This window comes from Ornithodoros turicata, chromosome 7 (assembly GCF_037126465.1).
Source record: "Ornithodoros turicata isolate Travis chromosome 7, ASM3712646v1, whole genome shotgun sequence".
Lineage (NCBI taxonomy): Eukaryota > Metazoa > Arthropoda > Arachnida > Ixodida > Argasidae > Ornithodoros > Ornithodoros turicata.
The window spans coordinates 45374674-45395823 of NC_088207.1; the positions used below are offsets into that span (position 1 = coordinate 45374674).

General features: G+C 42.1%; 4 protein-coding genes across 4 annotated transcripts; 2 read left to right on the forward strand and 2 right to left on the reverse strand.

Annotated features, from left to right (window-relative positions):
• The first annotated feature begins 23 nt into the window (after positions 1-23).
• On the forward strand, positions 24-13746 carry LOC135401257 (calcineurin subunit B type 2). The gene is made up of 6 exons (XM_064633538.1): positions 24-172; positions 2907-2946; positions 3024-3200; positions 6777-6836; positions 6909-7093; positions 8058-13746. Exons 1-6 carry the CDS (start codon positions 170-172, stop codon positions 8103-8105), a joined length of 513 nt encoding a protein of 170 aa, XP_064489608.1. The 5' UTR covers positions 24-169; the 3' UTR covers positions 8106-13746.
• Positions 13747-14388: 642 nt separating this feature from the next.
• LOC135401256 (proteasome assembly chaperone 1-like) lies at positions 14389-15691 on the reverse strand. Its single transcript, XM_064633537.1, has one exon. The coding sequence runs from the start codon at positions 15296-15298 to the stop codon at positions 14480-14482; it is 819 nt and encodes a 272-aa protein (XP_064489607.1). The 5' UTR covers positions 15299-15691; the 3' UTR covers positions 14389-14479.
• Positions 14912-18091, forward strand: LOC135401255 (G patch domain-containing protein 11-like). Its single transcript, XM_064633536.1, has 6 exons — positions 14912-15589; positions 16152-16378; positions 16475-16710; positions 17523-17690; positions 17823-17904; positions 17969-18091. Exons 1-6 carry the CDS (start codon positions 15408-15410, stop codon positions 18025-18027), a joined length of 954 nt encoding a protein of 317 aa, XP_064489606.1. The 5' UTR covers positions 14912-15407; the 3' UTR covers positions 18028-18091.
• An 828-nt stretch (positions 18092-18919) lies between these two features.
• Positions 18920-19984, reverse strand: LOC135401258 (cytochrome c oxidase assembly protein COX20, mitochondrial-like). The gene is made up of 4 exons (XM_064633539.1): positions 19774-19984; positions 19396-19504; positions 19220-19283; positions 18920-19116 (listed from the first exon to the last, which is right to left on the reverse strand). Exons 1-4 carry the CDS (start codon positions 19816-19818, stop codon positions 18987-18989), a joined length of 348 nt encoding a protein of 115 aa, XP_064489609.1. The 5' UTR covers positions 19819-19984; the 3' UTR covers positions 18920-18986.
• Positions 19985-21150: the final 1166 nt, after the last annotated feature.

Below are 21150 nucleotides of genomic sequence, written 5' to 3' on the forward strand. Positions count from 1 at the left end.
AGAATGCGTGAGAAGCGCTGGCTGCACCCTGCGCAAATGGCACCAGATGTCTCTAGCCTAAAACCGTCTGGTACTACGTCCAGGGAGGAAAAATCGTAGTATTTATTTATTAGTGTTTGAACTTCCTGACTTGACTTTTGTGTGGTAGCATACATTTGAGGACCTGACTATGGTGAGTTCATGTGCATTGCTCATAACTTGCGGGAAGTGATGTACCTCGTCAAGCATTTGTGAACGCGGGAGAATGGCAGCAGTCTACACGGAAGCTTATTTCTGCCACTAACGTTGCATGAGCGATCATTTTTTTCGGTTCCAATTCTGTTCCAGCGCCAAAACTATCAACCCTTACAAGACAAAGAAAGGAACAATTTGAGCAGCGTTTTGTGCCACACGTTGTGGTACGTTAATATAACTGGTGGGACAAGTGGGGAAGAGTTACGCGGTGCGAAAATGTTTGCGGAGGAGGGGCCCGTTTGCTGGAATCAGTTTAAAACACGAGTAAAAGCTTTCCCGAAGCCACGGGCAGAAAAAAAAAGGAAGATAGTCTTTTTCACCGCCAATCCGGACCAGTAGATAGGGCCCCTTTCATCGCGTCTCGACAACGTAATATGATGCGGAAGGAGGTTGGCGTATCCGAATCATCAGGGTAGGCCAGCTAGCAGCTAACCCAAAATAGACCATTGTAGCGGGTCCTGCCACTGAGATGAGTTGCTTTCCAAGTTTTGTTGCCGCAGGAGACAGCACCCATTCTGCTTTCAAGTTGACGGGAAATGCAACAACTGAGGAATGGCGAAGATGAGGTTAACGATTGTGCGCGGACACACTGACTTGCACTTATGTTCGGTGATGTTGTGCAACTTGTCTTTATATGAGCTTCGAAATGCACGGCGAATTTCTGTCAGTGTCCGTGTGGTTTATTACGAGTGTCACGCACATGGTGCACATCTGCAGCGCTTTATTGGTGCATGGACCACCGCGCCCTAAACAACACGCGAAAAATTAGAATAATTACGGTATGTACGTAACTTGTTAGGGGTGTAGGGTGGCATATAGGGGACTGCATAAATTCATGTATCTGTACACTCGCCAATTTATATGGGAACAAAAAAGCAATTAGTGTCTCTTTATTCCACTTGAGGGACAGATGGTTGCAGTAAGGCAGAGCAGCAAGGGGGCTGTCTTCCTAGGGAACACAAAATAATCCGTCACAAAATTAAAATAGTTATTTTCAATCCCACTAAGCTGTGGTGTGCAGTGTTATTTGTCCTGAACTAAGCTACAGTGGTGTCATCCACATAGAGTCCCAATGTTACACAATATGACTGCAGCAGACTCATTTTCTGTGCTACGGTTTGTGTGCTTGGGGGAAATCGTAACAGAGTGGACTCTGCGAGTAAACCACACCATGTAAGTGACCAATAGCCTTGAAGGTTTTGATTTACAAAGTGCGGGCAAAGTCTGAGACAGAGATATTCAGTGGCTGGAAACATGTGCGAAGCAGGCAATGTTGTCTGTTCTTGGTGGTCTGATTCTCTATTTTGCTGACCGCTTTGGTTGCTGTGTCGCATTCTGTGGTCCGTCTAGTGCAATAAACATTTCTCAAACCTGCAAGCTAGCATTTTGTAACTGCATGTTTCTACGGACACTGCATAGATGGAAGCTACTCATGGTCACACAAATTCAGATGTATGGCGCAATACAAGCTTTGGTTTCACTGATGTCACATTATGTGGGCATATGCTCATCCCAGTCCTTAGCTGTGCTTTTGTTTTGCACCATGAACTTGCTAAGCAATAATGAACTAGACTAACTCACCATAATGTTGCCGAGTCTTTACCATCCTTTTTTTTTTTTCCTTTTTGCTGTCTAAGGGCCCAGGGAAAAAAAAAGTATGCCTGAATCATGCTAGGCAGCCAACTGGAAGGTGGCCAATTTTAGTGTTCGTGTAAATAGCGTCGTGCGTAAATTTTCACTAAGCGTCGGCTAAGGAGCTTTTGAATGGCCTTATAGGAGGTAAATCAAGGTCTGTGTGCCCATGAATTAGATGTCAAGCAGCTTCTTTTATGTGCATTCACGTTTTCGAGATATGCTGTCTACTGGAAGAAGCTGCTGTTGAGCTTGTGTAACACTTAAAATAAAAACGACCTGTATAGATTGCAAACTCTAGCATTAACGCATTCAACAGAAGGAACAAAACGTATTGGATTCGATATTTCTTCGTCGTCAAATCTAAAAAATTAAGAGTCTGACTTTCATGAGAAATTGAAGGTAGAATCATCCAATGATCATTCTGTGGATAGTGTTCCTCCAAGAGGCGTATGCAATAGCTTGAAGTATGAAGCCCAGAATTGCACAAATATTGTTTTGGCCGATTCAACAGCTCCTGAAACCATGTTTATACTTTTGCCTTGATCCCTTATTTATAGCAAGTTTTGCTATTGCAGCAAAATATCATAATTTAAGGGGCCTCAGTCAGGAACATGGGGTAAATGTCACAAAAAAAAAGTATGAAACCATTTTGCATGAAGGTACCTCAGAGACCTAGGGGGATACACTTGGGTCGAGCCTACTATTTGTGGTTAGCTGCAACAAAGAAGTGGTATGTATATTTCACTCAGAAGCATGTGTGAAAATACAAGTAGCATTCTGGTGATGAGATGGTGACAAGATCATTCTGAGATGAGAGAGGGGTCAAGCTGCACCTGGTGGAATAACATTCAGCAAAAGTGAAAAATTCAAAGAATCTTCTTGAGGTTGCGTACTAGAAAAGAAACTTATTTCAGTGCTATTTGTACCAAAACCCTTTGTATCAAGGCATTTGTGTTGCAATAAAAAGTAATATTAGTTGTAAATATTCAACATGAAAGTGTTCCTAATAAACCTTGGTTGGTTCTGCTCTTCTTCAGGGGAACGAAAGCTCACTTCCTATGGAGATGTGCTCCAATTGTAAGTGTTTCATGAGAACCACATAGAGGAGTGAGTTTAACGAGTGCTTCCAGTATAATGAGCATGCAAACATGCAGTTGATGTCGACGAGATCAAACGTCTGGGCAAGAGGTTCAAGAAGCTGGACTTGGATAACTCTGGCTCCTTGAGCATTGATGAGTTTATGTCACTTCCTGAGCTGCAACAGAATCCTCTAGTCCAACGTGTCATTGACATCTTCGACACCGATGGCAATGGAGAGGTTGACTTTAAGGGTCAGTTCTCGTTCTCTATGGCTGTTTGGCAATCTGCTGTACTGCTTCCGTTCCCATTCATTATGGTATATCCTAGCCACGACCTGCGAGATTATAACGACCATCTCATAATCGGCAAATCCTTGTCCACACTATCTGCTAGGAACGCTACACTTCGGCCAGCGAGATCTCCATTGTGATTGGATAATTGAAGTTTTAGTTTTGAATGTGCAGAACGGACATACAGCTGTAGCAGATGTCAGCAACAGCTCCCATGAAAACTCGTAGATCAATCAATCAAACCAATTCAAATCCATCGATCGATCAATCAGTCAATCAAATCAAATCAATTTACGACTTTTGCAAGAATGCATCTCCCGTCGGACATGCACCGCTTGTATAAAAAGCCCTAAGGTAAGCCGAAGGAGGTTTTATAGCAATTGAGGAAGTAATAAATGGGCCAATGAGGAGCACCACCGCTAGCCTCCAAATGCAGCGCTGGAAAGGGGTTCAAATGACATGGTCGCTATAATCTAGTAGGTCATGATTCTAGCACTACTTACTATATGTCACGCGTCACATAGTGCCAGGAAGGTTTGGCACTTGCTTCTTTCAGGCCGGTGAGTGCACTTGTAGTTTGTGTGCAATGCGGGACTGTTGGTGTAGTTGTAGTGCAGTATAGTCTTATTGAAGTGCCCCACAAAATTTCATTCTTGTGAGTAATGCTTGTTTGATCAGCAGAGTTGATATACCCCATTGCAGGGCTGTTTTACTGATTCAACCAGCGCAGCTTTTAATGCTTTTTAGTGTTTGATCACTCCTTTAAAAGGAAGGGCGCAATCGTGTGATTTTATTCCTCGTGCACCGCTGACTACGGTATCGGGGAAAACCCACACGAAAGAGTGGCATAGTTTGACTGTTATTTGATGGAATACATGACAAAAGCAGTTTCCGGATGTTGAGTGTGTGCCGGAATTTCCTCTTTTGAAAAACGAGAAAACGTCACTCCCTAAGAATCAATGAGGGTGCGACCTTGAGAAAAGGAATGCCGCGGGCGTCTCACAGAGTTGCATGGCGGCTTTCTCCTCTGAGCGCCGCCCTGTCACTCCTCCACTTAGGTAGTGATGTCACGCCAACAGATATAAATCTATATAGAAGATATATCTATAGAGAGATATATATACAGGGTGTCCCAGAAAACGTGTCATTGAATTATAATAAAAAAACTACGCCACCTAGAATAATGCGGTCAACAGCATCTGTTCTTATTAGGTTTTTGCCACCTCCTAATGTGAATGTCATGTACTCCAAGTTTATTTATGTAAATATTTGCGAACTGAACTCGGAAATTTGCCAAGTAAAGGTCACTTTTTTACCCCACCAATATGAAGAGCGTGCCGAATTCACTCAAATTCATGGTAATTGACAGTGATATTCACGAGCTATCCCATCGGAAAAAATAGCCGAATATCATGCTTTTCGGAGCACCGGACCATAGCGCGCGATGACTTTTTGAGCGCAATCGCTCGCAGTGCGACGAAAGGAGGTTCCGAAGCCAGCCCACAGAGTGATAATAGAAAAAGTAACAGTTCCTAAAATTGGGAGAGGGAAAGCATTATCCCAGCGAAAGTCGGACGTGATAAGCCGTTCCTGTTTTATCTCTTTCTGCGATGTCGGGGAGGGCTGGGTTTCCAACCTCCTTTCGTCGGACTGACAAAGATTGCGCAGAAAAATTCATCGTGCGCTATTCTGTGCGACCTCCGTAGACCATGATGTTCGGCTATTTTTTCCGATGGGACAGCTCCTGAATATACCTGTCAATTATCATTAATTTGACTAAATTAGACACGCTCTTCCCATTGGAGGGGTAAAAAAGTGACCTTTACTAGGCAAATTTCCGACTTAAGCTCGCAAAAATTTACATAATTAAACTAACGTTACACGACATTCACATGAGGAGGTAGCAAAAACCCAGTAAGAACAAATGCCATTGACCGCATGACTCTAGGTGGTGTAGTTTTTGTATTATAATTTAATGACACGTTTTCTGGGACACCCTGTATAGAAAAGGTGTCACAGCCAGCACGCGAAGACCGCCGTTTGGAGCCAACCCAGTCGGCGGGCTAGCTTGGTAGAGTTCTTGGTAGAGTTTAGGTTGCGAACTGTTGAGAGGACGCCGGGGTCCTCGTTAATCTGGCTTTTAAATTTGTAGATCAGGAACGATTCTCTTATATATATGACAATATATATATATATAGAATATAAAATTCGTTTATTTAATGTCTAGGCACTTTTCATATGAAAAAAACTAGCCAAGCATATTGTCTGCCAATGCCAAAGATGGTGGTATCGGTTTCATAGGTGGGTTTCCGGATGCAACCGTCCCTTTAAATGGGATGTGACATTTTGATAGGTGTGGTTCATTACCTTGTGAATGCCTTATACTGCAAACCAGAGTGTTGAAGAAAATAGAATTATTTTTCAACGTGTCCTAGGTGATGAGATTGCGCCAGAAAACTCCAAACTCCTAGGTGATGAGAACCCCTGTACAAACTTAGGCGTCAAGCTCTGGCTTCAGAGGATCAGGAGCCTCCGCCATACATGTTGATTCACGTGAGCGTGCGACTTGTCCCACGGCCCCCCAACAGTGGAGCCGATCACGGTGGTGTCACCGTTGAACGAGTTTTTGTATTGGTGGTGCTAATTTTCTATGCAGCTATTACCCCCTTTGCTGTAAAGCTTGGAATTCAGCTTCAAGTCCACACAAACAATCATCTTTTACTTTGTCGCATCATAACTTCGAGCTCAGCGTCACAGAGCTCCTAATTTTACGAAGTGAGACTGTTGAGAACATCTGTGGTAGTGAAGACAATGCAGCCATTCCTTTCAACTTGTGCAGTGTCGAATTAAAGGAAGGTGAACATTAAACAGGACCTCGTTATTGTGTGTGTTGGCTGTGGGAAGTTCACTAACATTTCACACCCTTTCAAATTGCAGACAGCTCAAAAACACCATTTGTCTTGAGCCTGTCATCTTGTCGGTGATGCATGTGTTGCTGATTGTTTCTTTTTTTGTTCTATGCAGGGCAGAACACAATGGTAGTAGTAACAGATTGTGGGACATGTTTAAAAAGTGGTAGCATCAATGTCAGCAGTTGTGTTGCAAGATGTAAAATGGAGGGGTTTATCCTTTCATATCTGTACTGTTTCATTTGCCCGCAAAATAAGTTAAAGAGAAATGAAAGGGAAATACTATACTGGCGGGATTCATAAGAATGATGTGTACACAAAACCCCACCTTTCTCCTTATTCAGTTATACATACCCCAATATGAAGTGAAATCTTCAAAATGCAATTTAAATCCAAAACACTATCTAGTAATATGAACCCATACCATTGTATGAGATTATTGTGTGAGGGATTGAGATATTGTATAATGTATAATGTACGAGATAATCTTAAACTTAAGCAAAGCTCTTTTTTTTTTTTCCTGCTATTCTTTTACTTGCATTGGCTTGCCTATGTCCTTCTTGCCATGAACGAATTAATTAGCCTATCCAAGCTCATAAATTGTGCTTTACTGCTTATTTTGCTGTAGAGTTTATACAGGGAGTGTCGCAGTTCAGCGTCAAGGGAGACAAGGAATCCAAGCTGCGTTGTGAGTATGCCAAGCTTATGTTGCATGTACAGCTATGCTGTATGCATTCACAAATCATTTTTCTTTGTTCAGTTGCATTCAGGATTTACGATATGGACAATGACGGCTTCATTTCCAATGGGGAGCTGTTCCAGGTGCTCAAGATGATGGTGGGCAATAACCTGAAGGAGGCACAGCTGCAACAGATTGTCGACAAAACCATTCTTTTTGCTGATAGAGACGAAGACGGCAAGATCTCTTTTGAAGAGTTCTGTTCTGTGAGTGCCTGTGTGCCATTAAACATTTTCACACACCTTTGAAGGAGCATGGAAGGCACTTCGAAAATATTTTTACAGTGTGATATGTACATAATATACCCTCAAAAAGTGTCACACAAGACATTTCCTTTGGGAAGTACAAATTTCATGAGAAATTTACAAGAATGTGTATGGCAGCAGCTCCTTGTGGCATGTAGTGACGTCAGGTCAGGAGAGCACTTTTTTTCTTTTTTTTTTGCACCTGAGAATTGTCTGCTTGCGAGAACAACCGGTCGAGATGCGCGATGGGCGGAATTTCGCAGACTGGATTTGCTGATCCTCGAGATTGAAAGTTCTCGTGCACACCAGGATTGTGCGCTGCACTTGTACTTGTTGTGCAAATGAACGAATATGTATCCCAGGGATTGAAAAGCTAATTTCTACTACTCCTGTACAAGTAACTAGGAACCAGACACTTGCGTTTGAATAGAGGCTAAACAGAAATGAGCGGATGGCAGCATGCTCCAAACCAAAGCTGTTTCCTTTGTTCCTGATGTTGACCCAATAACCACACACACACAACACACTGCCACATAACTGGCCACATTGCAAGATGCGTATAAATTATTGACGATGGGCACCGAATTCCACAAATTTCTGTCGCTGTAGCCAGAGTTCAAATTTCCCGAAAGCTTACTTTTGCAAACCTGTACTGGACGTGCTGCTTTGCAGACCATGCTGTTCTTTTGGCACATTTCTTTCATCGTGATTAACTGTGGTGACACACTGGTCTCGAGTTATGACATTGAGATTTAGGTGGAGCTGCTATGCCATGACGAGGCAAATCATTAGGATGAAACAGAAAAGTGGAGTTTCCATTTTCTGTGCTAGTGATGCATAGCAGTAATGAACGTCAGCATTATACTACTACATAAATTAATTTGAGTGTGAAAAGAAGGCTAATTGTTTATCTTTCTATGTACAGGTGGTTGGAAACACAGATATCCACAAGAAGATGGTGGTGGACGTCTGATGTAGCTAAGTCACACCTGCTGAGAGTGCTTTTTTTTTTTTTACCATTGTTTCTACAGAACCTTTTTATCCCTTTTGGTGGCTTGTTCCCTCATCAGCCCTGGAAGACTTTGTTGGTTAATTTATTTGTTCTGAAGGAAGGGAATTACAGAGCGAACATGACATGAAATAAGAATATATTACAAGTAACACATGTGGCTTTCTGGAAGGTCCTCTCGCTGGTGCCATTACTGCTTGCTTGTACATTATTTACACTTACCTTGTTGATAAATAAATTTACACTTTCCTAATGTATCTGCAGAGACTTCTTTTGTGCACCACAAATATAAGAAGTCAACATTCAGCTGATACTTCGAAATGTCAGTAAATCCCATGCATATCTCATTCTTTTGTTTTGTTTCCGAAGAATGGTAGTTGCTGCAGTCACCAACATTTGCCATATAATAGCAAATGTTAGGCTTCAGGAAACGATATGGATTTTCACCTCTGTACATCCTGTACTCACACAGTATACATGAATTTGCAGCCCTCCTCCCCTCTGCCCTAGTTCTCATATCATGAATATCATGCATATCACACACTGCTGTGTCACATTCACAATGCATGCTTCTTTTAGCCTTTGTGCAGTGCAGCAATCAATTGTGCTGCCTGCATTAGTAGAAAATAGTATCTCCTTTCCTGGGCAGTTCTGGTCTAAACTGGTCACTCAATTGTAACTAGGGTTTGTAACTGATCTTTTACATTACTTTCGGTAGCGGCGTAACACTTTAGCAAGCATTACACAGTCTTCCCAACCGAATGCTGGTGCTGCTATATGTAGGCACATTTACTCATGCGTCTAGTGTGGGATGTAACACTGTATGCATGGGATGGTCACATAATCCACAACAGTGTCCTCAATATAAAAGTATTCTCCTCAGGGGGATCCAGTTGAAACAAAAAAAAATTAATCAAGCTGCAGCTTCACAGTATTTAATGCTGTGGATATGACTACCTTTAATTTTGTCGTTGGCTTTGGCATTTCACAGGGGACCTTTCACAAGCCACACTGCCCGTAGAGCTAATATATATTGCTTCAAAGTTGTGTTTGGAGCACTGGTGGATGTTTCAATGGTTAAGTTTTGTTCGCAAGCGCTATATTTGCCGAGAAATGGCAAACTTCCTTTGCTGTGTGCGCCCAGCAAGTGGTGATTAAACAGGCCTGCCTTACAAAAGCGAACGAGCATTGGCTAGACCCTAGCCCACATGCATTATGTATAGCTAAACAGGCTGCAGGCCATGTTGATCATGCTGAATGGTGTTACCCCTACAAATGCTTTGTGTCATATGCAACTCTAGTTGTAAGCACAAGGAAGGTTGAGTTTTTATTGGATGTGCTCTCTAACTCAGCCTGCACACTTGAGTCACTAAATACTTTGGCTAGGATTTTCCTTTCTCTCTCTCTCTCTCCTGTAACTAGGTATGTCGTTTTTACTCCAGTTTCTTTGGACAAGTACGTCATCTATGTCTTATACTCAAGTCACACGGGGAGTCTCAAGTGTCATTTAAAGCAACGGCCATTGAACGTGTATGTTAGCACCACCTAGTTTATAACGTGTCAACCTCTCAAGGAGCATTGGATCCTTTGCTCCTTGCGAGTATGACACGTTATACACTGGGTGGCGCTAACGCACATGTTCAATGGCCGTTAGTTTAAATTACCTTTGAGACTCCCCATATGACCTGGGTATTATGTCCCACTCTAATATACTTACTAACATTTTCAAGCCAGCCTCTCTATAAGTGCTTTAACACATATTCTTACAAGGTGTGGACATTTTGATCGATTAATCGGTACATCTAATCACTTAGAGCGTGATGTGCTGAGTTGAAAGCATTCTGTTTGATTGATTAGTCTACTGTTATAACAATTCATGAGCTGTTAAAAAGTGGTGGATGCTTGCTAAGTAAATGGATATCTGTTGTAATTCTATGATAAAATGTCATTCCCTCTCTCAGGAGTAGGGAAGAACGTTCGTTTGGCTAAAGCTACACATTAGAAGTTAGAGTACAGTGGAAAAGTGTATTCTTTATAGGAGCTCAAAAATGCCCTACTATATGTATATCTTTTTGTTTCCCAGCTGTTTAAAACTTGCTGATAAGATGCTATGCGTTTGTAGACATGAGCATTACAAAGCTTTCAATACAAGATTACGATACAACATGTACTTCCATTTCATGCTTAACATTTTAGTCAGCTTTTAGTAACTACTAATTAGCATTATATTATAGTTATGTTTATATTGTGAAAATGACCTACTAAGGATTTATAGATGTATCCTGCCCGGCATTTGTCAAGAAATATTTAAAATTTGATATATTTAAGTCTGAGGTATTCACCTGTTTTTTTTTTTTTTTCACAATTGTAATCAAATTGGGCTGCAGTATTTGCACTTGGGCAGTTCACTATTTGTACAGTTACAATTACTTTTACTAGCATCATTTAACACATGTAGAAGTCTGAGAAATTATATTCAGTGATATTGTTTCGCAAAATAAGTATGCATTTTCTTTTCTTTTTTGTGCACAGGCTCCTGTACCTATGCTGTGAAATTATGTTACATGTACCAATTAATCAACAAAATGCTCACCCAATAGTTTAGTTAGTTCAAGCAAACGCAAAGGCTCTATTGTACTACATGAGATTGTAGCGATACTTATCTCTGGCTTGCAACACACAGCACCTCATCCCTGTTAAATGTATCATCTTGTTTTCACCTGATGTGTATGTATTTGTAATATAATGTAAGAATGATGAGATAGCCATAGCTAGAAAACTGTAAGTGTGCCACTGTAACTGTTGTATGGGGCCGGTGAATGCCCACATTGAGGCTGTAACATTTATTGAAGAAAAGTGTACAAAAAGAGAAGTTATCTTTTATTCACTGAACCCTTTTAATATATGTTGAATTCACTGATAAGCATATGATGGCGGTTTCCTTAATGTGTGCATGTAATGTTAGTTTGTTTTGTATGTGAGGTGTGCATGCAGTGAAAGTTTTGCTTTCATGTTTAGAGGCAAACCAAACCCACAATTTGTACACAGTGTTACACGAATAGAAAGCACTGCACCAGTAATTATGGCAAATATGAATTGTTTCTCATGTTACATTCAAGAAAGCAATTGTCTGCTGTAATTTCGGGCTTCAGAAGCAGTTTTAAAATCTGTTGAATTGCAGTTACAGTTACCTTTTATCTTCTAATGTCAAATCATGGCACATGCTACTCACACAGCTTGCAATGTCAGTGTGCCGCTTTCCACTGGGACAGATGACTTGTGAGCTTGGAAGCCTTCTCATTGGATTGTTGTGAGTGTGAGATGCTTCCTTTCTTGACAGTGTTTGGTAGGATTAGATAAAGCTACATCAGTGTTGCCTTCATTAATACCAGCAGGAATGTTAAGTTTTGATTATGTAACTTGTTCTTTCATTCGAAGTTAGCCTTACGTTTGTCTCCTAACAAGGGTGGCATTTAACTGATGCCAGTTGTACGATTCTCACCTGACGGTTTCTGTCCCCATACATGTCTTGTCTTTCATGTTTGAGAAATTGCACCGAACTGCGTTTAGCACACATGAATTTGTTTGGAGAAAACTGTGTGAAAGCTTACCAGTATCTTCACTCCACTGAATGATAGCACTTAGTTGATCTTGTTGCGATAAATATCAAACATTGCTTTCGGATCATCGAGAATTATACCAATTTCAAAACGAATCAGGCATGAGGACGACTAATGTAAAATTATCTCCCTGTAGACACCGATCAAAGGCCTGCACATTTCTTTGCTAAGGTACGGAATCAGTTTTCGGCTTAGTTGCAAGAAATAAAAAAAATTTAAAAAAACTCACCCAAGTGATGATGGAAAGCAAAGATGACAAAGTTGACAGGAGGACAGGTGCTAGCACTGCTCATGAGTGCTAGACAAGTACAGTATTGGAAGTGCATCGTAGGAAAAACTCTGTTTGTAGGAGATTCAGAAACTTGGTGTGCAGGCGCTATGTTATTAGCCCAGTCTCTGGTGGTCTATTCGTCCAGAACCCACGCTTACAGATGAAAATGTGAAAAAAAAAAAACAGATTTCAGGGGTGTTGGCAGAACTGTAGCAGAACAGTTCTAGCAGCATATGATGGCGGGTTGAAGCTGAAGACGTAGAATGCTATATGTCCTCTGTTCAAGAGTTTCGACAATGTGCATTCAGCATGTATTCCCCCTTTCAAGTCTATACTAGCTAACAGTCAAAGATAATATCTGCTTCAGCTGTTAGCACCATACACATGATCTGTAACTTCTAAAACCCCAAATGCATGCACACGTAGCAGCGCTAAGCACCGAAATAGTTTCATGCTGACCTTGCTCTTGGCAAAGCATTGTTTCTATAGTAGTTTTAAGCTACCAATATCCACTATTTAGCAGTGCTTCTGTAGAGTATAGGGAAATATGTACTTGCCAAACAGCAGTCACATTGAGACTAAGAAAAAAAAAAAGAAAGCTAACGTATAATCCACTCTACTTACACTCTGATGCTAACTGACGCATTTGTAGCACATTATAGTAGATTAATTAATTAGTCCATGGTATTCACTCTACAATGACCATATCTGTCTTAAAGCATGCATGACATGCAATAAGAGAGGCTCTGACTTCAATGATCTCACTAATATGTACATACACACGCTGTACTGCAACTCTGCACACAAATGAAACACCAGAGCATGCTTGAATTTGCCCTTGCAAGTCTACAATACTAGGGCTTTCCTCTTGGAGGACAGTATCTTGATTTTAAGTGATGTGACATCAACAAATTGAAGGATTTGGAGCTAAAAAAATGCTGTATCGCACCGTAACACCACCACAGTGCAATAGATGATTGTTGACTTTTGTGACATTGTCACCTATTGAGTGCCATTTCTGCACCCAAAAGTGGCACAGCACTCGTCATGTGTGTGGCTCAAAGCTGTCGGATGTACCATGAAACAGTCTGCCAAGAGGTGTAAGCATGGCACAAACACGAATGTGCTCTACTTGTGTTCACCGCTCTTGTGGTAGAGTAACCCTAATGAGTAATTTAGACACAACTTAAAGATGAGCATTGTTTAAGGTACTTGCACAACCAATGTGAGCTGCACAATTGTTATGTCAGCACTGTTATGCTGCCTAGCTCTTCTGCATTTAAAGACAGCCCTGTGTTAATGAATCACGTATTCATGCATTGCATTTTGCACAAGTTCTTTAATGTCTGTGTGTAAGCACACTTCATCGTATAAGATTGCCTCAAGTTATGTTTGTTTATTTGTGCCAATCCTTACAGATGAAAGAGGCATATTGCTGCACTCTCCTGTACATAGTTGAACAGTGTTATTTATGACCTGTTTATTACAAACAGTGCCCTTCGAGTAAGATCAGTGCGAGCCAGAAATTGTAAGCACATTCCCCGTTCACCGGTGGCTACCCTCAACAATGTTGGGCTGTGTTGGCATCCTGCTGATTGGAATCCTATCATGGCTATAAATATGTCACTCCTCAGCAGTAGGATGTGCCCAATTGTTTTTGCCATTGAGTATCAGTGTAAATTGTTCATTATTAATAAATATTTTAACACCAGGAGTATACCGCTGTCATTGTAAATGTGAGTGCTGTTCATGCAGCCTGTCACCATAACACTGAGAAATACATACCTAGTACCATTTCAAAAGGGCAACATAACTAATTTCTCTCCCATAAAATTTATTTTTGTTCATTGGCCATGTGAAGGCACCACATTTATTGGGCATTAAAATATCTCATAAATTCCAGATACAGCTTAAATTTTTATGTTCTGTGGTATTTGTGTGGGTGCAATACTTCACAGAAAATTCAAATAACTCAGGGAGAAGGTGCTGACACCTAGAATGAAACCTAGACCCCTAGACCCGCCCAACTTCCAGTCAGAGTTGCTACTATGACCAAAAATCAGGAGGGTTTAGGTTTGATCCCTGGCATCAACCCCCAGGGAGTGGGGCACTATCGGGAAGTTGGTGGCTACACGACATGTTTGCTCCATGATGTGAACTCACATAGAGCACACTGGACACAGACACAATGAAAGTGAGTGTCCAGTCAGGCCTCTGTCCTCGTCACGTTTTCATGGGTTTGCGAGTCACCAAAATTTCAACACCTTAGCAATAATGTGAAGCATTTTGTCCAACTCCACAAGTTGTTACAGTGTCTGTCTGCACATCAGCCGACAGCAAACAGATTATGTATACATCCCTGAAAACATTTTAATATACCAACAGTTGTTACAGCATTGAGATGCCTTGTAATATGATGCTGAAGAAGAATCCCTTTAAGTACAAATTCAAAAGTATAAGTTACCGCGGTCGATACGTGCATCTCGTACGTGCCTCAAAAGAGCGCTGCGACAGGACTCCACCGGCTGCGACAATCCTTGGAGACATGCAAGTTTTAATGCAGGTTCGTATGCACGCACACAGCTAGAGTCGAGTTCTGGTGTATCTCCGTAGCCCACAACCAGCACGCCAGGGAGTTCACGAACCTCGCATTCTGTCAGCACAGCTGCAGAAAGTCCCGGTACAGTATTCGGTGTCTCCAAGAATGGAATGCCATCTTCAGATTTTTCTGAACAGCAAGCAGAAGTCATTAACCTGCGAAGCACAGGGTATTCCGGCTTCCCTGAAGCACGTTTAGTTTTGTAGTCGCTCGCTGGCAAAGAAGTGAAGGCAATGCTCGTAACGCTGCTGGACTTCGACAGGTCTACGAAGTGCCGGGCTATGGTGGCGCAATGCTCGTGCGGAACATCCTTGTCGCAGACGCAGTAAAGTACGCCGTCCTTTCCTGAGTGATGCAAGAGCTTTCCCAACGTGTTTGGTCTCTTACTGTAGTCCAACCCTAACGTCGTGTCGGGATTGTGCTTTGCGGCATTCAGCCGGATCGTGCCAAGCACTTCATGGCCGGTGGGCACCAGATACGACTGCACAAAGATGCTCGGTGCTAGTCCTGTAGCCACGCATATAAGACTATAACTTGGCAGAAGAGAGACGTCGTCGTATTTGGAGTCTAGATCAAAATATACACTTGGAGTCTCAGCATCCTCGTCCTCGTTGTCGTCTACAGCACGGGAATGAATCGGCAATACCTCGCCAAAAAAGGTCGCCATTTTGAAACGTGATGGCGATAACAACTCTGCTGCTTCCAGTCGACTTTCGCCAGCTCTAGCCAAGACTAGCCACTAGACCATCCATAACGAGCACATTTCTCCTCGATGAATGGCAGCCGTCGCAGAGGCAGAGTACGCGAACCACAGATCCCGTGTAAAACGTAGAAAACTACTTGCACTCGCGTCACTAGTGTTAGTCGAGCTTGACGGCAGCTCGTCCTCAGACTGCGAAGGAATGTCTCAGGATGACTCTGAGGATGACTACATGTCCGAGAACGTTTTATCTGCATGGTAAGATTCACTAGCTCCCTGCCGCATCCCTGGTTGTAACAGAAAAACAATTTGACGAGAACTCTATCGTCATGTTCAAGCTAGGAACGGCATTGCTGGTGCCTCTTTTTGTCCCGCACTTAACCACCAGATGAGAATATAGTGTTTGAAACGTATGTAGAATTTCTTCGTGTCATATTTACTTTTGACAAAGGTTATTTTCATAAAGTTCTACTTCAGCGCCGGAGATGCCATTCTTAAGTTGAATACGACCGTAGGCAAGCTATCATTAGTAAGCCAGTTTACTTTATTTGAACAGGCTGCACAGTGATTTATCCAGACTCCCCCTTACAGCCCCCCCCCCCCCCCCAAACATCTTGTGAGATTGCGCAATATTGAGTGAAAAACATGTAAACACACCTCCTTGCAGAACCGAACCGAACCCCCCGCCCCGAGGACAAAATTCTGGGTAAACCACTGGGCACAATCTGTACACACAATTCGTAATGTCTGGTGTGGTTTATGAGCTATACACATTGTTATTTCTCAATCAGCGTTGAGCTTTAAGGTCAATGTGTTACAGCCACGATCACAGACCGGGGCTGGCTTTTAACCACGCAACAAAGCGCAAGCTTGAGGCGGAAAAGAAGCGCATGGAAGCAAACAAGCGAAATAACATGAAATCTCGGAAAGTGCTTGAACAAGAAAGCAGGACAGAAGCTTTGAGCAAGCCAATCGGGGAGGACAACAAGGGCTTCAGCCTACTTAAGAAGATGGGATTCAAACCTGGAATGAGCCTTGGAAAAACAGGTAGTGCCTATGTCACTGGTAAAAATAACATATCACAAGTGTGCAGGAGATGTGCTCAACTCAGCAAACATGTGTTTTGTATTCAATTCGTTGCAGGAACGTCAATAAGGGAACCAATTCCGATTGTTGTGAAGGAAGGAAGAGGGGGCCTTGGACAAGAAGCTGAAGCACGGGAACGTATTGAAGCCAGGTTGAAGACAGTCTCTGAAGCTGAATGCAGTCGCATGGCAGAAAAGTTCAGAGAAGCTAAAAGAAACGTCATCGTGGAGCGAAAGGTGATTGGAGACCTGCGCAAAAGCCAGCGTGCATGCTGCCAGCTTGACCAAGAGAAGGTGAGCGAGTGCTATCGTGGTAACATTTGCCGAGAAGCATGTACCCTTTAAGGCGGGATCCCATAACAAGCGACATGCTACAGATTGTGTTGTGGCTCCCTATCCTTCATGTTCTCTAACCATTTAACTGGCGACAGTGACACATGAAAGTGCCCGAATATATTACAAAATGTGATTAAAAACGTAATGACCCTTTGAAACATTTATATAAATGTACAACGCTACAATGTTATATTTTGCATAGACAATTTTTGTGCATAGTGGCGCTGCGATTGTTCGCTACGCCCTCTCTGGATAGACCTGACCTTGTTCCTTTCCGTCTTAGGTTTGTTGGCCTTTTTTTCCCCCTTTTTTCTGATGAGTCGTTTTTATATATATTTATAATTTGACTCGTGAAAATTAGATTTTTGCTGGTTTGAATCCAGTGTTTGTCCTGTCCCTCCTAGTTGTGCCTAGACTCGGGCTTTTTATGTCATGGAGTTGATTGCAATTGCAAAAAGATTCGCTTTTCCTGCGCTGCTCTCCTCTGTCATTGCTCTTTCCCACCTTGTCCACTTGCACTCCATACTGTCAAATCTAGCAAATTTTGTCGAGCAGCAACACTGTGTGACGACATGCTGCAAATATCTAGGAGGAGAGTATGCAAGATTTTGAAGCCACAACAGAGCTTTCCTGTCCCTGGACAGGGGGCGCAGCCATCGCCTTTGTCACTTGTAGTGTGTTGCTGTCGCTTGCCACGTGTTATGGGATCCCAGCTTTAGTGGCAGTGGTGCTCTTTTGGGACGCCTATGAAGGCTAGCCGTAATTCACAGGATGTTACGGTACCAGAACAGCCATGGTTCTGGCCGCCAGAAAATGCGAAGGCGGATAAATCCAGTGAAGAAGAAGATGATGATGATCCCCCACCTAAAGACCAGCACCAGGAGTCTCAGTGTGGAAGTGACGAAGAGGACAAGGATGAGGAGGCCACGGAAATGGAGGTATAAAGAAATATGCCTATTGTGCAGCGTCAGTGCAATGCCGAAACACCCTTGTACATTGAAAATAATACGTTTAAGAACGTTGGCTTGTACACCAAACATACATGTGTACTTTGTGTGTTACCATTTCAGCCATTAGAACAGCTGCAGTTGGTCACATCATACCTAAGAGATATTCATCATTATTGTATCTGGTGTGCGATCCGCTTTGATGGTAAGATAATTTGAGGGTGTGGATTTGTTCGCAAACTGAAAAATCTTGCCCCTTCATTGACCAGGTTTGGAAGACATGAAAGACAACTGTCCTGGTCCAACAAGAGAAGATCATGAAGAGTAGACATATTTGTAAATAATTTTCATTGTATTTCATTTTATAATAAAATCAGAACATGTCCAGAGGAGCTTAGTGAGCTTCGAATTGCAGAAATTTGTTCTCACAAAGTTCCAGGGAATAATGGTGAGCAAAAATGAAAAGTCATACTATTATACTATTACAGTGCTGTTACTACTACAATACTATTCACAAGCATATGACATTTTAAATTAGTAGTCGTCTAGAGCATTGTAATGTTTGCTACCACTTGGTGAGTTATGTCCGAACGGTAATCTGCCATAAGGTAAGTACTCAGTTACTTTTTTGGGCGCTTTGAGATGCACTCAAATATTTGAGCTTTCTTATTACATTCATAATTGTATTAGGGAGCAAAATCGAAAATGTGTATCCAAATTGGAAATGAATTTACACATACATACATGCATACAAATTCTAGTTACTGTCCATCAAATCATTGACCACAACTGAAATACTATAGCTGTAGTCAAAGATAGGAAAAGGAGTACGATGACCTCCATACTGATGATAAACATATGTGATGGGGGAAAAAGTTCCGTAGTGGTAATCGTATACATTCCATGACAGTTTCTGCTCTGAAATTACTGCACATGAAATGTCCCCTAGTGAAGTACAAACAGACATGATTGCATGGAAAATTTAAACGGAAGAGCGTTTGTCAACAAAACACTGACCAGTTCTTCCTGAATGAATCGAGCTTTCTTACTTTCTCTTTTTAGCAAAGTTTGCTTTTTTTCTGAGACTGCTTGATTATTTGGACTTTTCTATAATCCCTGTAAAGCTAGAAAAATCATTTGGCAACTGTATAAACAAACGGGGATGTTTAACTTCTAGAACATTTCATTTCTGAACCTGCTTGGCACAACGGCACCAACAATGATGTTTCGAACACAATTTAGTACAACATTTCTGTACATATAATATATCTACATTTCCTTGCTGTATCATGCATCTTCACCTACTACATCATCTAGCTTTTTGTTTGTTCCTTCTAGTTGAGTGCCGTACCTCATTGCATATTGTACCTGCTGATATTTAAACCTATCCTTAGAAAACTGATAGCGACAGTAGCACCTGTAGGGACAGAAAAAGTATCACTGTTAAGAAGCAAATAATTAGTAATATCTTGGTAATGATATATTATGCTACAATAACATGAGTTGAAAGGTATCCTCACCAGTAAAAGAAGGTGATCCCAACAAATGAATAAAATCCAATGTCGGTGGCTCTCTTCACTCGACCTGGAACAGTGCATTAAAACTTATTCTGTGCTTGGGTCACACAAAATAAGAGAATGTGTAGAGAATGTCTGGGGAGTGTACGGCAAACAAAGAGCTACGATAATGTACATACTTGTGAACATAAAGGTTCCAAGACCAAGGGTAAGTCCAGAAATAACGCCCGTCTGGAAGACCGTTTTGAAACACGGAATGTCGTTGATGTTGCGGCCCATGAACATCACCTGAAAGGTATTGTTCCTTTCATGCTGGCTAAATACTCGGTTAGACGTTGAATTATGACACAAAACCGCTAAGGCCGTAACTTAACGGTGTATTCAGTGCAATCATGAGTTTGATCTCGACATTTCAAGCAAAACAGCCAACGAACGCGATGTTCTGCAAGCATATAGTGGCCTCTTCTTTTTACTTGGCCTCTTCGTTTACTGCTTCCAGTAATGTGAAGCGTCAATAAATTGGTGGCAAATGCTGAAGCAAATCCTCCCTCACTTACAGGTTCTCGTATGTGGAAATCTTGGTCATCCTTTTTGTCGTCCATCGTGTCCAAAGGTAACAATTCACGCTGGCACAGTTCGATAGTCGGGGCACGATACGGTACCTTTCGCCAGTGCAGTGGCAGTTGTAACTAGTAGCACGGTCTGCTAGTAGTTAATAAAAGGTCGAATGAAACAAACTCCGCATGACCGGACGGCCATGTGCTTGTATAACGGCTATAGCCTATGGCTCGCGCTACATATCGTACCAGAAGTCGACTGAAGCCACAGGCATCCGCCACAAACGCGGAACCGAAACCGAAACCTTTCTGTGGACGAAAATCGACTGCCAGACATCGAAAAAGCCATACAGCGGCGGGGCTCGAACCACGCACCTCTCGATTGCCGGTTGTGCGCGCTAACCAATTGTTAACCAATCGCAAAACAATTCAATTGTTCATGTTCTTGGGCTCCTTTAGACTTGTGTTGCGCTGGGCTGTTGTGTGTTTCAGCCTCAGAACCGCCGTTACTTTCGGGCATGCACAATCAAATGTGGATTCTGAATCTGATGCACCATGAGTGGCATGCTGGTGAAAACGTGAAAGCCAATTGTACATCATAACGCTTGAGAAATAGGTTATGTGCGACATGACAGGTTTTCTATCACTATGGTGCATGTGCAAGGGATAATTTTTGTCTTTTTTCTCCATTCTAATATCTGGCACAAGCGCGAAGGTACATCCACTGACTGATCCAACCATGAACAGATTTTGCTTCTTTGTGCTGACGGCGGCCGTGCATCATTGAGTCGTACGGCAACTATTGGCTGGGATAGCCATTTCCAATTTGATATCTGCGTACTGTGTAAACACTTCGCCTTTCGGATATCGCACATATTCGTATAGTATATGAACACAGGACATCAGCCGGTGTTCGACTTTTAACAATGACTAGATCACGCCACAAGGCTGTCGGATCTCTCTTTGGCCAAAAAGACTTGCTAATGTCGCATAATGTCTTCGGTTTACTGCAGGTTTTCACACGTTTCCTTACACAACTACATGCGTATACTCCATGAATTGTAATTAGGTGTTTGCCTGACCCTCCACAACTCAATCCTACACTTCCCACAACGCAGCATGACTGTCTGGAATGCATATGCAACATTACATTACCCAAACATGCCGAAAGGATGTTCGCAGTGAGTCTTGAAAAGATAGCCGATACGGCTGCCGAAATCCAGATAACATCACATTCGCAGATATTTGTTTTTTAATTGAATTTTATAGGCATCACTTTCCTATCCGTGACGTCACTATAGCTCCGGATTTTTCTTGCGTCATATGCAACCAACCTACTGGTTCGTGGCCAAGGTTGCCGATGACTGTTTTCCATAT